Source organism: Lissotriton helveticus, chromosome 4_1 (genome assembly GCF_964261635.1).
Source record: "Lissotriton helveticus chromosome 4_1, aLisHel1.1, whole genome shotgun sequence".
Taxonomy (NCBI): domain Eukaryota; kingdom Metazoa; phylum Chordata; class Amphibia; order Caudata; family Salamandridae; genus Lissotriton; species Lissotriton helveticus.
In genome coordinates, this window is record NC_136063.1 from 1,427,907,066 (window position 1) to 1,427,925,682 (window position 18,617).

General features: G+C 45.4%; 1 protein-coding gene across 1 annotated transcript in view; it reads left to right on the forward strand.

Moving 5' to 3' along the window:
• The window catches only part of STMND1 (stathmin domain containing 1), a 90,091-nt gene continuing 71,474 nt past the window's right edge, over positions 1–18,617 (forward strand). Inside the window, exon 1 of the mRNA XM_078687965.1 lies at positions 1–138. Coding sequence (XP_078544091.1) covers positions 49–138 — 90 coding nt within the window. The 5' untranslated portion in view covers positions 1–48. The remainder of the gene's footprint in view (positions 139–18,617) is intronic.

Genomic DNA, 18,617 nt, shown 5'->3' on the forward strand with positions numbered 1-18,617 from the left:
AGGAGCGCAGGCTGCCCGCAAACTCCCACGCACAGACCCCGCACAAGCATGGGCTGCCTTAGTACCAAGGTGCAGGAGGTGGCGCAGCCCAAAGACACCCGGCAGAGCGGCTGGGTAGAAGAGGGCGCGAAGAGCAAGGTAACGGGGGTTGAGGCTTCCCTACGCGGGGGAGCACGGGAGGCTGGGCATGCCCTGAGACTGAGCGCCAACTGGTGCCGGGCATGAGTCGAGACGGGCAGTTCATTAACTTTTCTGGCTGGAGGGGCGCTGGGAGGGGGTTATGTGTGTCCCGAGACAGCATGGTCTGTCACTGTGACTGGGAATGTGACAGGCACGAGGTGGGGTTTGGCTAGCGTGTATGACCCTGGGAAAACATTTCAAAGTAAAGAAGAAATGTGTTGATATTCAGACACTCTGACAACATATTGAAAGTATGAAACACATATATGAATATACAGATACACAGTGTGCTCAAGATAACACATTGAAACCGGAACGCTCTCCTCATAGGATTTGAAATAAAATGTGCACTAAGCATTTGTACATGCGGAAGTGAACTGAAAATAAACCCTGCTGGCTCCAAATATTGATATATGGTTGTCAATGGACATTCCATGCAAACATGAGCATTGGCAGTGTATCGTGGGCATAGTGCTAAGAAGGAAATGGTCCCTCTGATTGCTGTGTGAAGTTGACATAACATCAATAATCAGGTTTTAGATGATAGCTCAGGCCTCTTGGTCACGGTGCCACTGCACCCGCTGCACCAAGTGGTACGCTCCTGAACATGAGCTACTAAGGGTTACGATTGGGCATGCGCTGTGGGTGGGCATGGCCTGTGGTCTGTCAGTCTGTCACTGATATGACCAGTGAGCTACACACGTACTGTGGGCCTGAGATGTTTAAGGCTTGAGAAATGACTGGACAAGGCAGGGCGGGAGCTGGGGTTGGACAGATCTATTACTCTACTCGGTATGACATTTATGGAGATGGGCGCGAGCTGTGGTTGGCGCTGGACAGGAGCTGGCAATGAACGCAATCACATAAACACGCGAGGCTTTAATAGGTACATATTCCCAGTGTAATATGTCCATGTTTTGACGTGACCACAATGCAAACTCACGGGGAGTCCTGTCCTGTACAGGTGCGTTCGCTATAGGGTCTCCACATAGAAATGTGACTGCCCCCTGGAAGCGAGCTCAGTACCCAGTTCAGCTCGAGGAGTTTACACAGAGTTCATTCCCTGGTTAATAACTTTGCGCCTTGTTAACATGTGTGCATGCCAGCCAGCGCTACACTTACCAGTGAGATTCGTTACTTCGGGTAGTCCTTTCTGTTCAAAGTGTTGTTTTTTTTTTTACTTTTATGTTTGTTGCCGCATTAAATCATATCGAAATGAAAGAAGGCGGCTAGGTACCCGGTTTGCCGAATTTGCAACTTGCATTTTAATCTTGATTTTAGCCCTTGACCGTAACTCCGGAGTTCTGAATACTTCACTGCTCTCTATCAAGTGTATTGCGTTGTGAATCTATGTAATGTAAAACAAAATCTGAATATTGTTAAATGTAAGTACCACTCTCTTATTATGAATGTGAAAGGGTGGGGATTACAGCATTTGTGTATCTCTCACTCGCACTTTCGCACCATTTCCTAAGCTTGTCACTGCAGTACATAACTAAAGACATGGCACAGCGTCAGTAAATGGCAGTCTAGGCGTGGCCACTTTGAGATAAGAATATATCGGAAAACCGTGTAAACTATGTTGACACTAAAATCTTTTCCTTCCTGGGGTGGTTATCTTGCTGCCCGGTGGTTGTATTTCGGTGACCTGTTGTGTGTCAGTACTCAGTCAATGTGAATTTTGTTGCAAAATGTACGTAATATGGCCTCTGGACTCTACGCACTAATTCCACACTGAAACGGTGTGACCCTGGCCTAATCACCATCTCGGATGTCGTCATGTCCCAACACTGGGGCTTCTTCTTTCTGGCGCTGCACTCGTATGCCCTTAATCTCTGCTTCTATACTTAACTGTGTGACCCTGGGCAAATCACCAGTCCATGTACTTTATATTCAAAAGAGGGACTACCTAGACCCTTGCTTATAGTCACTTTATTCAGTGGTAGGGACTTAAATAACTGGCCGTTTGGATTTATTGAAATAATTGGCAGGCAAGTATTACTTTCTGTATATGGTGATAGAGTGGCTCGTGTCCGATTTCTTATGCAGAAAGCAGCTTCGGATCCATCTTATAGCATGTGAAGCTCCTTAATTGAATTTACATTAAATTTAGTTATGTGTAAGGCTCCCTGTTTTCCGTTGTGACTGTTTTGACAGATAAATACAGACAGAAAACCGTTTTGTTTCCTGTCTGTGTTCACTTTTCAATGTGAAATCATAACGGAAATTGTGTTATTTTTTAGTAATTCTAAATGCTATCATTCATGACAGCTATGTAGACTGACAGGTAAGAACGTTAAACCAGTAACAAGCATTTGCAATGCAATAGGTCTCGCATTTGTGAGAGATTAAGATATTGACATTGTAATTGACAATACCTTTTATTTATATTTTAAAAACCAACATGTAAAAAAAAAAACATCAACATTTACAATGCCATTAGCTCAAACTCTCACACCTGCGAGACCTATTGCATTGCAAAGCTTGTGTTTTTTTTTAGCTATGTGCTTTGCTGATAGGGGCTACTTTAAATTTGGTGGCCAAAACTATTTTTTGTCCCAATCCGACCCAGGACAGAAGTCAGTACCATAAAAATCCCCTTTGCTCTGCTCGTGCAAGCAAGCGGACTCCTTGTGGCCTGGTGATGACGCAATTATGCTTGCATCGGGATAATCGCCAGGGCCGGACTGACTACCGGGCGTTTTGGAATGCTGCCGAGTTGGGGGCTGATTTCACTGCAGTGGGGGCTGATTTCGTTCATGGAGACCTGCGTGTGCTTTGACATAATTAAAGCAAAATGAATTTCGTTCAGTACACGCAGGTCCCCATCAACAAAATCAGTTCCCAGCTCAGCAGCATTACAAAACGCCTGGTAGCGAGCCCGGCCCTGATAATCGCGCGACCTGTACAGAAGGTCTGGTCTTCAAAATATGCGTTCCAGGCTCCAAATCGCAGTGCACTTTACATCTCATTGTTTAAAAAAAACAACATACTAGGAAAAGATCTAGAGCTAAGTGTGTTTACTGTTATGTTAACTCATGAGATTTGAACTTACATTACTCGTAAATGTGGGCCTTGCGCATGCTCTGTGCTCTGAGGCCGACTGGCCAAAAGGAAGAGTACAGAAGGTATGTGCTTAGTATGTGTGTGAATGCCTTGTTTTTGATATGCTAGAGAAAAAATCACGTGTCTCATATTTCACTCAACCAGACCAGTCCACTCAAAAAACGCGCCAGCCATGGCTTTTGTTCACACTTTTGAGTATGTTGTGTTTCGTGAAAAAAAGATACTTTAGAGGAAGAGAATGGGACGAAAGCACAGCAGCCACTTTGTACAACAAGCATTTGCAATGCAATATGCCTCGCATTAATTAAGTTTGAGCTATTGGCATTGCTACATATTGCAACACCAATTGCAACAAAAGTCTATAAATTGTAGGCCAAAAAAATGTGAATTTATTTCTGTAGCAATGGTGGCACGCTGCGCTTTAGATTCTAGTGTAGTTCCTATATTCCCAATAGGCTCTGCGCATTGGAATAACATAAACGATCGTTTAGACGTAGGACTGAGGTCGACTAGGTCTCTATTGAATATGTTAGACTTAATTATGAATGCCAGCTAGCTCAGAGGTCACTAGAAACTTTCTCGAGTGAACAGGAAGGAGTTAACTTTCCTGAATAGACAAGAAGGGATTAGTTTCTGACAACTGCATAAACATGACAACTTTGCTCCCTCCAGAATAAGGAGTATATCTCCAGAGTCGCGGAAACAATAGATAGCTATTTCACTCAGTCAATCGTGCATGCTTAGTTTCACCAGGAGTGCAGAGAAATAGAGAGACAGGCGTTTTCAATAAAAGTGGTTATTTATTGAGCAGTCTTCTTTCTCATGCAAGAGAAGTTAATTGCCACAATTGCAATACTTATTATAAAGTAAAGTGCGTACAGTAAAAGGAGTATTATGAAATAATACTGTAAAAGCATTGATTTGGTTTCTGAGCCATATCATGTTTAAAATAGATAAAATATATACATTTATAAAACCATGAATAAACGTACTCAACTGGTGCTTCTAAGATACGCCTACCCCGGTGTACCTAACCTAAGCCTAGTACGTGGGAAGGAGTATATGAGCTGCAGTTTTAGTTAAGATAGTTTTGCCAAGAATCTGAATCAAGAATTCTCTAAGGATCTAATCAGCTCCGGACCTTGGTTATAGAATGAAGGAGGTCTTGTATCTCTTTCTCAGGACTCGATCTCCCAGCAACCCGCAAGGGTGACTGGAAACACTGGAGCTGGATTTCTCGGCAGGAGAAAAGACAGCGTCTCTCTCAGTGCGTCAATGGGAGGGTCGGCTTCCTTCGGCACTCGTTACAGCTGGGCTTCGGGTAAGTAGATAGCCGATCTGCTCCAAACCACCGTGTGTCTGCTTAAGGCAGATGCTGGTATATTTATACCTGGAAGGTGCCGAGTTTGACGTAAGGTTGGACATAAGACGTCACTAAGAACTCGCAGTTCTTTTAGGACTCCAGGAGTTCTTGGACAAATCAAAACAGAAGCAGGGGGAATTACCGGGCTGCTAAAGGCTTGGTTTGTTTAAAGAACGCGTTGTACTTTCTAGGAGTCTATGGGAGTAGCCTTGCCATATTTGGACTGCATTGGCTATGACTAAATATGGATATGATTCTTATGCCTTTATAAGGATATGATTTGTTATAACCACATAAGGGCATGAATTGGGAATATTTAAATAGGGTCCTAGATACGTTCACAACAAGATGAATACGTTTAGAAGTAAAGTGCGACAATTTATATGTGCACTGATGGCTGTTGGTGTGTGTGCCTGGTGGAAGTTTGCACTGATGGCTGGTGGTGTGTGTGCCTAGTGGAAGTGTGCACTGCCGGCTGGTGGTGTTTGTGCCTGGTGGAAGCGTGCACTGACGGCTGGTGGTGTGTGTGCCTGGTGAAAACGTGCACCGACGGCTGGTGGTGTGTACCTGGTGAAAGTGTGCACTGACAGCTGGTGGTAAGAGTGTGCCTGGTGAAAGCGTGCACTGATGGCTGGTGGTGTGTGTGTGCCTGGTGAAAGCGTGCACTGACGGCTGGGGGTGTGTGTGTGCCCGGTTAAAGCGTGCACTGGCATCTAGTGGTGTGTGCCTGGTGGAAGCGCGCACTGACGGCTGGTGGTATTTGTGCCCGGTGAAAGCGTGCACTGACGGCTGGTGGTGTTTGTGCCCGGGGAAAGCGTGCACTGACGACTGATGGTGTCTGTGCATGGTGAAAGTGTGCACTGACGGTGTGGTTGTGTGTGTGGTTGTGTGTGTGGTTGTGGTTGTGTGTGTGGTTGTGGTTGTGTGTGTGGTTGTGTGTGTGTGGCTGTGTATGTGGCTGTGTGTGTGGTTGTATGTGTGGTATTGTGTGTGGTTGTGTGTGTGGTTGTGGTTGTGTGTGGTTGTGTGTGTGTGGTTTTGTGTGTGTGTGTGGTTGTGTGTGTGTGTGTGGTTGTGTGTCAGAATGTTCAACCCTGCAAAGGTACCCTTTTTATCAGAAACAATGAATGATTATTAATCAATTCCTGGATGGAATTATGGGCCAAGTGAAGAATTTGACAACTTCTAGAAGATATTAGCACCCAACCACATCACCAGTCAAACTGTATGGACCTGTTTTGGAAATGGGCAAGTTCCTGCATGCCTATGTTGGACGCTGTTGCCCTCATATGTGTAAACAGGGAATAAACTCAGCTGATGCAGAGCGCAGCTTTGGTGTACACTAACTAATGTACTCCGAGAGACAGAGAGGGTTTTAAAAGAACAGAACAATTAGTGTTCCTGTGTTTCAATGCCAGTGAAACACATACATTTTTCATTAAGTATTATATGAGAGTGCATTTTTCTATAGCACAAACTCGTTCCAAAGGTAATGGAGCTCTTCACGTCAACTGCATAAAGAAGGTCGCATTGGATATACTCAGCAATTTGTTCAGAATCACAGGATGTAGAGCGCACACCTGACTCGAACCCAGGATCCCATGCCTCACCAAAGTCGGCAGCTCCGGCCCTCGTCGTGGGTAGCAGGCCAAAGCCATATGAAAGTTCTGTTTGTTATGGACGCGAAGTTCAAAGAGGCCTTCGAGCTGAGCCACAGCTAAGTATCAGGCTCGACCTTGCAGCGGCGTGGTCACTTCTAAGAACACGCATTGACAATTCAAAGAAGAAATAGGGATGCCGACGCGTCAAGTCTTCCTAATGAAACAATTAGAGTCGTCCTGCTGCAGCTGTGACCCGCGTTTATGAGACTTTCTGAGCGCTGCCACAAAATGAAATTAAAAAAAAATGTAAGTGGTGACATGAGTGGTGTGCACGCGCATCACCGCAAGTGCTACCTTGCCAACGATCAGCTTGCTATGACGCACATGCGCGTGCGCGCTCTTGTGCACGTTCTAGCAGGCTGATCGTCGGCAAAGTAGCATTTCTCAGAGCTACTAAATGTCTCGGCCGAGACCAGCGCATGCGCTGGATCAGGCCGAGACCTAAAAAGTCTGCTATCTCTCGTGACATTTGCCATGCGTTTAGCTTTCAAAATAATGTAATAGTATGGGAGTGTTGGGCAACCCTGCACAGCGCTGGGGAATCGGGGATTTGTGCAGAAATTAAAAACTAAACTAAACTAAACCCCCACAGAAGAGGGCGCCTCTGACAAACAGCGCGAACCACATTTATTTTTAGGACAGATGTTGTTAGTCAGCTAGTGTTATATTGAAGGAGGGTGGGGGCTGATGACGCAAGCACCTGCGTGGTGCATGCCGTGGCACTAAGGGATCTGAGCTTAGTTGGTAATGGGGCAATCTATGATTCTAAAAAAGCAAGAGTTTGTAGCGCCCTTTCATGCCTGGCCGGCACGCCAGGCACTCTCCGGAGCAGTGCTTGCAGAGGCAGATAAACATTTAGATATGTCCCTGCTTGATAGCAGCAGCTTCCTTTAACTAGCGTGCGAAGCCCGCCATTGCACGAATTTTTAAAAAAGTGCTTACCGACTTAATGAAGGAGACAGGATAACACCGCAACGCAAGCAAACGATCGAGTGCGGATGGGCCAGCCGAGAAGGAGACAGGGCGGTAACAAAAAAGCCTTGTTTTCAATCGATGCCATCGTTCAACATAAACGATGATGCCAGCCAATGGGAAAGATTGGCGGGGCTTCAAGTCCCCTTCTAAAATCTTGACAATCACAATAAGCCTCGCAGAGCGAGGACAGAATACGCGCTCCAACCCTAGAACTGCGAGACCTAAAAAGAAACCAAGTTCAGTAAAAGGCTGGATATGCACAAGGTTTGTACTATCATTTGCATTTTTCATATTAGTGCATTCATTGATCATCTGTGGGTGTTCATATAATTGAAAGCTGTTCAGGCATGAGAGCACATTCATTATTTAAATAAATGTGGAAATATACTATTCTCAGCTTCTTTTGTTACATAACCCAAAATAAATATGGATAAAAAGAGATGAAATTAGCAAAAAATAAATATGAATAAATACAGACGGAAATGTAAAAAACATAAATGCCATAAAACTGGAAGCCCTAGTTATAAATCAGTGATTCAAGTGGGTCGGGTCCCTCTGAGTTTGTCAGACCTTATAGTAATTAAAAATTGATAGTGATACGGGTCTCTCTCGGGCTCTATATTCATGTCCCTAACTTTACAGGCAAACCCACTGATTGTTTTCTGAACTATGAATGTAAAAAACTTTAAGGTAATTCATGGCAGAGATTTAGTTCCCGTTTATATTTTACGTGTTCTACTTAATCTTGCATTCACTCATATTTTCGGCTCTTTCCAGAGTGTTGTGTATTCTCTACTGTATAGTGTATTCTTTGAACTGAGTCACCTCCAGGTGTTCATAACGGGCCACTATTGAGTGCTGTAGAGTTGAGGGGGGAGAAAGTGTGAGTTTCTCACAGTGCCTACCGTGTTCAGTATACATGTTCATCCAACTCTGGGCCTCTCTGCAGAGCACACACAGCATTGGTTGGTCACGTACTCCAGTTTCAGCTGTGATTCTGTGCAAATGGGTGTGAAGGAGATATAGAGTTGTCAAAATATTGACAGGGGTGTTTTCGAATGACGACGACGAGGGAAAATTAAATAAATAATTAATATTCCCTCGTCCTCTGGCAAAATACCCCCCCCCCCCCAACCTGGCCCCACTGCTCTTACCTGCACGAGCTGCAGCTGGATATGCAGATGGTGGAGCTATGAAGAGAAAAAGGGCATACATGAAGAACATACGGCCACATGCATCATTGTTGGTATTTGCGATTCCTAAATTGCGAAAATTAAGGAATCGCAATTTAGAAATCGCAAATACCTATGCATTAAAAATTTGCATATTTTTTTGCGATTTCTTATTTTTCCTTATTTGCGATTCCCAATTTTGCGAATCGCAAATAAGGAATTCCTTTACATTGATTCCTATGGGCCTAATCAATGGGAAGGCATTTTCATTTTGCGATTCGCAATTCAGGAATCGCAAAATGAGAATGCAATTTCTAGGGTGCAGGGGGGGTCCAAAGGACCCCCCCTGCACCCCTGAAATGTAACATACAGTCCTTGTTTCACACATACATGCCCAAGGGCATGTGTGAGTGTAAAATGAAATTGTTAAAAGTGCACTTTTGTGCATTTTTGACACTTTTCTAAAATAACCATGAAGGTTGACTGCATGCTAATTTAACACTTCTAATTTGCGAATTCACATTTTTTTTAAAGATGATGCATTGCATTTAAGAAATCGCAAAATTGCGATTTCATAAATGCAATCGCAATTTAAGAAATAGCAAATAAATTGCGATTTCTTAAATTGCGAAAAAGCCAAAAAGGTTAATGCATCCCAAAACAATGAATTGCATTCGCAAACGGCTGAATTTTGCGATTCGCACCGTTTGCGAATGCAATTCACTTTGATGCATGTGGGCAATAGAGTGTACATAACAGGAGTGATTGACTCTCTGATGGCCATTACCCCTTCCACAGGCCTAAGTTATGTTTAGTTCTGAGTCTCATAATTTTTAAATTAAAACATTTTAAATATCAATTATTTACAGCAAAATAACTGTTGTTACTCATTTGTCTTAAATAGCTAACAACCATTGGCAAAGCCAATACTTTAGCTGGTTTTAGGTGTATGTCAGTTGTGTTATATATCTGGGTGCAATAACAGAAATCTAGGAAAAGTCCTGAAATACCAGTCTGGTGGCACAATACGGAAAGCACAGAAATGTACTTTATATGCTTAAACCACATCCTTAATTGCATAAGACACATCTCTTTTAGACACCCCTCCACACACCCAATTTTTTTTCCCACTAAAGCCATGGTTATAATCAACAAGCATTTACAATGCAATGGTTTTGCCTTTGTTAAAGTTAGAGCTATTGGCATTGCTCTTGACATTATTTTTATTTATGTTTTTTTAACATAAATAAATGGCATTGCCATTTACAATGCCACTAGCTTTATCTCTCGCAAATGACACACACAAACACACACAGAGCCCCCCCACACACACACCCACACAGACCCCCCACACACACACCCACACAGCCCCCCACACACACAGCCACACAAAGCTTCCCACACACACAGCTACACAGAGCCCTCCACACACACCCACACAGCACAAGCAGGCAACAGGGGCACATGGAGGCACAAGCAGGCAACAGGGGCACACGGAGGCACAAGCAGGCAACAGGGGCACACGGAGGCACAAGCAGGCAACAGGGGCACACGGAGGCACAAGCAGGCAACAGGGGCACGAAAACGGAGGCAGAAGCAGGCAACAGGGGCACACTGAGGCACAAGCAGGCAACAGGGGCACACGGAGGCACAAGCAGGCAACAGGGGCACACGGAGGTACAAGCAGGCAACAGGGGCACACGGAGGCACAAGCAGGCAACGAGGCTTCTCCGCGACAATCTGTTTTCCAGGACATCCAGGCAAGTTTCATGTGCAACCACCCGCTTTTTGACAACATCCAGGCTTGAGGTTAATGCATCAATATTATTGTCTATGGTTTTGAGGCTGGAGCGCACATCAAGTAGGATAGAGCGCATATCTTCTACCGGTTGGTCTGCCATCTCTTTAGGGCCCTGGGTGGCGTCCAGTTCTGTTGTCACCTCCGTGGTGCACGTTTGACGTTTGCTCTCGAATGGGATCTTGGGCTGCTTTGGATCTATCTTACCCATGATAGCAAGCCCAATATCGCAGTCAGCCACGAGTCCGTCTGAGCTGATAGTCCACGCCCAAGCCTTAAATGTCCCCACATATCGCCGAAGGCAATCCAGCAGCTGTTACAGTGACCCCTATGTCCTCTAAGTGAGGTTTGTCGTTAGCCCAGCCGCGGTGTACCACCCCACATGCACTTAGGGACAAATAGTGCAGTTTGTGACTCAAGTGAGAATGAAAACCAAGGGAGGACCCTCTCCGCAATCAGACAGGATGACAGTGAAGGGGGGGCGTTCTAGATAGCCCCCAGCCCGTATGAAATAGACATAGTGATGCGTGTCAGTGGCAAGGTTTGCACTCCTCCTGCGTAGGCAAACAGGTTGGTGGAGCACGCCCGGTAAAAGATCCCAACTAGGCAGCTGGTTATAGGCAATGCGCCGAGATCGTCTCAATACAGTGCCTCAGTGAGGAACAGTCTGTCCCTGATTGCCCCAGCAACAGTCACGCCGAAATGTGCACCTTCGCCATAGTGTAGTTAACTACCACAGTGTAGTTAGTGCATTACATGTACACACCAGATATGTAGAGCCTGATAAAAACAGTGGATGCGGAGCCGGGGGCCAGGGTCGTCTTTCCAACTTCAGGGCAGGAGGAGGGGGGGCCCCACGCAGGCCGCCGAGCAGGAGAAGGAGGCTTAGCGGGCCCATGTACAGCCGGAACACCCTCCTGCAGTTTTAATGCAGGGGAGGCTAGCCAGATGGCCGCGACCCACCTCAGCCTCCCTACTTCTTGCCGCCGATGCCTGCACAGAAGCCGCCCCTGTGTAGAAGCAGGCCAAGGCCCAGTGAAGGGCGGGTGGTGTCCGGGCCTACACAACAATATCCCAGCCCCGCAGCTGTCAGGTGCTGCAACGGGGCCAGGGCCTATGCGGCGTGGCTCAGCCCAACCCCTTCCCAGCAGCGGACTCAGCCCCACTTACCGCACCTTTTCCCAACGCTGTCTTCAGTTCGCCACCAGCGGTCACAGATCCGGCTCTCGCTCCCACGCAGGTCTGCAACAGCTCGCCTCCGATCTCGCCAGCCGCAGCCACAGTCGCCACCAGGGCGCGCGCACACGCCCTCCGCCCGGGCTCTTGTCAGTATATGCAGGCCAGCTCTACCATATGAACTGAGCTCCGGTTCCGCCGTCCGTCCCCTGTGCCCCCGGATGTAAGTTGGTGTCTTCTCTTCGTGTAGGGCGCCCGGCAGTCTGGAGCAGCTACTGGATCTCGCCGAGTAAGGCAGCCATTTTCAGCCATGGTCGCGGCCTCGGCACACACCAGCAGTTGTCAGTGTGTTCCGGCTTTGCAGGACAGCTGGGAATTCATCCAGGCTCTCCAGCTGTTTTTAGCTCATGGTAGCGGGGTTTTTATGTCAGCAGGACCCGCGCCTTCGTGGTGATTTCTAGGATTGGAAAGTCTGACCTGCAGAGCCCCTTCAACAGGCGGCCATCCTGCAGCGCATCAGGCAACAAGCGGGAGGGGGCGGGAAAGGGGGGTGGAGAGACGCAGAAGTGCCGGCAATGCCGGACCAGATTCGGGGGCGTTCCCGGCTTTCGGCTGACGTCGCGTGACGTCGGCAAAAGCCAAAGAATCTCGGGAACGCCCCTGAATCTGGTCCGGCATTGACGGACAGGCCCCTCGTCCAATGGCTAGGCTCCATTTATGGAGCCAGCCAATGAATGACGAGGGCCGACCCAAAGCCACACTACCGTTCTCATCAGGATTTCGCCTGCGCGAAAAAGATGCGCAGAGCGCATCTTTTCGCCAGGCAAAACCTAAAAAGGGCATTTATGAGTCACAAACCTAAATTAAACAGTTGTGTATATAGATACACGTGTGAGAAGAAGCACTATATGAAAACAAGCTATTAAAAGAACTGGGTTAGATATTGCATAACACCGCAGTTGCTTCTGATTCTAAGCGCTGTAAATTGTCATTTGCCCAATTGAAAAGTACTCAGTTTATCGACCACTGAACGATGAAAAGCGCACTTGGCCTTTTCATGGATTCAATTTGTGATCTATGGATCTCCTAAATTGAAAGCAGCAAACTATAAGACAGAGGCAGAATGAGAGCGCCTGGTCAGTTTCAGCACGAACAAAATCAAATGACAGGCAAACATGGATACCCTTGTGTGCATAAGCAGCGCTGGGCCGCCTTATGTAACGCCTATGTGCGGCAAATCGGGTTTGATCCCTTTTGCTTTACTTCTGAGGTTCTGCCCATCGGCGCATTCCATTATGGGGTTTGCACCAGGGCACAAATAGAGAAAATACAGTTTGTGTTGTATTTTCTACTCTGTGATTATCGAGTACTCACAAAGCAAGCTGAATTTGGCAACTTTGTAAGAGTTGTTCAACGCATGTGAAAAGTGGAGCACAATGTGTTTGCTTTGCTCCCTGTAAAACCAGAAGGAAATACCAGTTATCTCCATGTGTTGCGCTGGTGTAAAATTGGATGCAATAATTTCCAGCCTTTTTACCCATTTTGCTTGATTTCTTAGTATTCAGGTTGCAAATATGGTGCAAATTAAGCTGGTATCCGCACCGGACTGACAGTCATTAGAAAGTATAGCGTTCGAGGATGTGCCGGGGTTTGCCCAAGCTACTGTACCCATGGTCCCAGAAGCGGAAACTCTGGGACCATGTTCTAGTTTCCAGTTTGTCGATCTGAATTAAGGGTTTAGGACCCTCCTACCTTCACCCCTCCCTCGACCACCCCACACACCTCCGCCTCGAAAATGATTCCTGCTCCAATGCCCCGTCATTGTGTCACACTCACACACAGGTGCGCCACGCCCCTCGCTGCCTCACGACCTCCCCCAGTCGACAGGAGATTCATTCAGGATGAGGATGGCAAAACCAGGGGAGGCGAGGAGAAGCGCGGCGGGGGCCCCGGCCCGGGAGCCGAAGCAGCGGTCCTCTCCCCTGTGCTGTTTGTATATTCACACCTCTCCGGGTGGGATGAGACGACAGGTAGGTGGAGTGGGAACTAACACTATTTCCGTGTGTGGACAGATCAGTGGGATATACTATGTTTCCTGGCTGCGGGTGAGTTAAGCCTCATACATACTTACCCCCCCCCCTCCGCACCGGTTCTAGGATAGCCTGTAAGTACACTGTAGGCGCGGAAAGACGGACTCTATCTTCTAGCCTCCGTTTCTAGGAGGTCTATCCATGTCTGTAACCTGCCCCTCCCGTATGCTCTTTTAAATGCCGTGACACGGGTCATATATGGCCTCAATGGGAGCTTTTAATAATGTAGGTCAACTCCCTGTCATAGACTCCCTGACATTGTTGTGGGATTTAGTTCCATATCCATTTCACAACTATTACACTTTTAACTATGGTTGCCCCCTATCTCCCTGTTATATGGTCTGGTAGCTGAGCCACTAGCCTGTGTACTTCAGGAATAAGAGGATAACGGGGCTCGTACTATAATTTGGTCATATCGGCATTCGCCGATGACACACTGCTTTATGTCCACCAGCCAGAGTGCAACCTGGCCCCAATACTGCACTAGGTTGTGCAGTTTAGAGGATATTCCAGCCTCCGGGTGCATTGGGATTAGTCCATTACCTTTCCCCTTACGCCCATCCCACTGGTCTTTCCCTTGCAGTAGTCAACTGACTCATTTTTTAAACCTAAGAATACAGATACATACAGACCCAGCTTTAGTTTGCTTGATATTTTTGGTAGGACGATACAGAGACTCTTGGAAGCTGTTGAAATGCTGGATTAAATTGCTACTGTCTCTCACCGTATAGCCATAATGAAGATGGTGGTACTACCTTGGTTTCTGTTTATATTTCAGAATGTTACTGCCTGGTGCAGTGTTTGATAATCTCTGGACCCTTACGATCAGACTGGCAACCGAGGGTGCTCTGGGAGTTTTTTACTCTGTCTTAAGACATGGAAGGACCTAATGCCCCAGATCTAGAGACCTAACATAGTGCAGCACAGAGCGTGTTTGTGCATTACTGGATCCATGGCCCTAATGACTTTCTGCACTTACACCTTGAGCGAGATGCTGCAGACCCACACACATTACCACTAATGCTATTTAGTAATCCGACATCGAGGCACAGTGTTTTTGACTCGTTGAACACCACGGTTCACTCCTCGCATTATCTCTTGGAGAGACAGGCTGGATTCCTACTGTATTCACCACATATACCTCTGGATTGGAGCTCAAGGTTTCCAATGGGTTGTGAGGGGAGAGTAACAATCGCACTAAATGAGATTGGTATTAGCATGGGGGGAACTTCTTTCAAGATGGCACAATGTACACGTTGGAGCAGGTCTGGGAAAGAAGTACTACGTCCACTGCTCTCCTTCAATTTCATTATTACACAGCAAGACACACACCGCGGGAGCTATTAAGGGATGACAGGCTAGAAACCCTGGAGATGTCCGCATTGTCTTCCCTCCTCCAGGTAGCTACCCCTAACCAGTTAGTAGCGAGGCTTTATGCATTTGCACAGGAGGCATATAGACCTGGTATGACTAAGGTCAGGCTTGACTGGCAGAGAGACTTGGGAATAGACATTAGTGGCAAACTTTGGCAATATTGCTGCTCTGTAATCCAGACTATATCACTGAACAGTAGACACAGGCTTATGCATTTCAAGTACACTAACCGAGTATACTACACTCAGGACTGGCTTTATAGATATGGGCTCCACGATAATGCAGATTGTCAGAGGTGAGGTGAAACGAAGGGCGGATTCTCACACCATGTAGTGGACCTGTCCCTTGCATCACTTTGCCCAACGTGTGATTGTGGACTATGATATGAAATGAATGCCAGAAGGGATTTATCAATCCATCATTAACTTTTTTTATTGTACTCATGCGACTCTAAAGATGACGGTGTAGCTTGTCTATTTATTCCACTTTCTTGCTCTTTGTAACGCTGATGATGATACAATACTTGATGATACAATACCCTGACAACTTATCTTGTAGTACCTTGCATTCATTTATTGTCTGTGTGCGTTTACAAATACCCAAAAGAGAGTCCCGTCTGTCAAAGAAGGAAAAGCGAACCTCTTAGAAGGACTGAAAAGAAAGAAAAAAACGTTTTCTTTCAGATAACCCTCACCCACCCAGGTTGCCCCTTAGTGGCATGCTTCACCATAGGGTTCATCCCTATCCTCTACGGACAGGGGTGTACTGCTGCATACGGAGACGCGGGAGCACTTTATGGAAAAAGGGGTGTTCCTGTACACCTACACACCTATGTGGTTCTTTGAGATGGAGGGGGTTAAACTGTAGGAGAAAACATAAAAAATATCAAGATAGTGGTACAAAAAACACGTTATTTTACTCCCCTAGTTGATATGCTAAAATCTGGGGACACGTGGAAAATGCTCGGGTGAAAAACCTGCTGCTTCCCTGGTTGGTCAACTAGTTTCAAGCCCAACCCCAAGGCTTTTCTTCAGGACCCCAAAGGAGAAAGAATGCTCCCCCTCCTAAATTTCTATTCAACTAAATAAAATGTAATGATAAGCAAAAATATACAGAAATTAAAGTTTATACAGCACCTGATTGGTCTGTTTAAATCTCAAAAATCATGATAATAGACCATTACTGGGCCTCATGAGTCCTTCGAGGAGTGGAAGGGACGCCTGTAGTCAAACCTTCGTCAAGGCTACTCCCTTACTGAAAACCTGACTTGCTTGCTTTGACAGAAGGGACTCTCTTTTGGTTATTTGATAAATTTGTGGAGGACGAGTCCCATTTCTCCTACCTCTACTCTCCCCCTTTTTTGATGTGCTAGGTGCGTGTTTACAGCCATTTATATGAAGCAGGGTCGAGTTTGATTGTATGTTTTTGAAAAAAGACAACTAAAAAAAAGATAAATTAGTGAATCAATTGCAAGACTACGCCTGATATCCCTACGCACACCCACACACAGCTCAGCAGCATTGTAAAATCAACCTTCTCTTATGCCGCTAAGAGCCCACAAATACCAATCCTTCTGATGATCCCTAATTAACTGTTGACACAAAGCCTTCTTTAATGTTCACCAGTGCCATCTCACGCTTAATCCAAAAGTAAGCTTAGTCCAAAAGTATCAGTCAGGTAAAAGACTCGTATCTCTATGTTTTTGGAGCTGTTTTGCAACTTCAAAATTCGGATTTTGCTACGGTTTTAGATTGGCCTTAAATCTGAAATTTATTTTGGTTAGAGTTGTTTTGCAGGAGAGGGTAATTAACCCCTTCCATGCTCATGACGAGCAGCACAGTGCTCGTGTGCTCATGACGAGCTGAGCTCGTCATGACCACACCCGTTTTTATTGCTGTCGAGCACAGCAGGGGAAACTCTCAAGCAGCGATGTGGTTAACAAAGGTTGGAGACGTTTTGGAATCATGTCTGAGGAACACATTTCAAAGCTTAGTCAAGTCAAGGACCATGGTTTTGAAGAACTTTCTAAGGTCAGTTGCTGTGCAGGATTATGATGGGATGATAAATGCCTTGGGCGTAACTGCCGTCTTCAAGATTTCCTCTATGCCCAGCAGCTAGAAGGGAAACAGTGTATTGGAGAAGGAGAGGGGAGGTAGGAGCAAGTATGATAATGATTTTATGCTGTTGGTTATAGGTGCCCTGATCTGGTATATTGTATTTGAGGAAGCTTTCACATGGTTGCTGAATAGCATCTCTGGATCTGGGTTGATAATCTTGCATTAGTTCTTGAAAAGCTTACTAGTTTGTTTAGGCATTTCACTGAAGCAGGTGGAGGGGTCTTGCCCCTTGTCATCACCTATGATTCCCTTTTGCAAAAAAACCCATTGAATCCCAAATCACTCATTCCGACTAGCTCTTTCCCCAGCAGATAATAGCACCCGATTAGCTGGAAGGAAAACAAAGTGAATTGAGGCAGGCAGGGAAGGATAAAGGTAATATCTAAAAATGACAAGGTGACTTCACTCAACTTTCAACCAGCTGTACTCCTCTGTGAAATATAAACCATGCCATCAACATCTCATTGGCTAGCCAGATATAATGTACCCCTATACCTTTACAGGAAATACTATGTGGCAAGACGTCCTATAGAGTAGAATGTATCTCTATAGAAAATATTGCGCACATACATTAAGAAAGCTGATTGAGTTGTGTGCCCACAACACTGCAGAGTTCCTTGTGATTATTGTAGTCCATATATTTGGATCGATTGAAATGTGGGCAGGAGTTCAAAGCCAACAATCATACTGTTATTACATACATACAATATCATTTGATATAAAAGAAAAGCAATTAAATCTAGAACAAAATACCGCATCTTCTCAATCATTTACAATTAATGTATTCTTCATCATGGTTTTTAACAACTTGTTTTCATGTAGAGTGAGATTTGGATCCAATCTTGGTAAATTCAGCCCTGTTACTTTATATATGTAGAAGCTCTGTTAAATGTCACATGTGCCTTCTAGCCCCTAGCGTGAGAAAGGAGATGCTCATGACCATTGATGAATGCAAAATGCCTTGATCCTGTTTGAGCTCTTTGAAATATGAATATTAATCCTCATACACCCTCTGGTGCTGGAACAAGATCTGGTGCTTCTTACAATGTAAATTAACACACAATTCTACAAAGAACTACAGTGACGACCAAGCTAACACCACCAGATAATATCTATCACCGGATTAGAGGAAGGGGTCTGTGCTTGAACAGAGCCAAATCTGAAATCCTAATGCAAGGGTAGGAGTCAGCCTCTACCATGCTAGCCCTCAGCCTAGGACCTGCACCTAGCATTTCTCATAAAGTCAAAAGTCTAGAAGTAATTTTTTACACTAACCCTACATTCTATTATGATATCAATGCTGTGGAAAGGGTGTCAACCTGCATCTCTAAATTGCATCTCTAAATATGTTCTGGAAAACAACCCCATTCCTACAAAGTGCTTAATGGTTTGATGTGATGAGATGCTTGTTTATGGCACATAAATTACTACATTTGACCCACGTGAACCTAGAAAATAAAGCGTGTGCTTTCATATTTTTTTTAATTTGGGGAATTTACTAGAACTCTTTAACCATCTCATCTTTGCAGGGTTTGAGTCAAGAGGTAATCGATGGTAGCAAAATACAAAATGGTCAGTCATCACTTATCCCTCATTACATTTACTTAATTATCTCAGATCTGTCCAGTCATTACTATATTGTTCT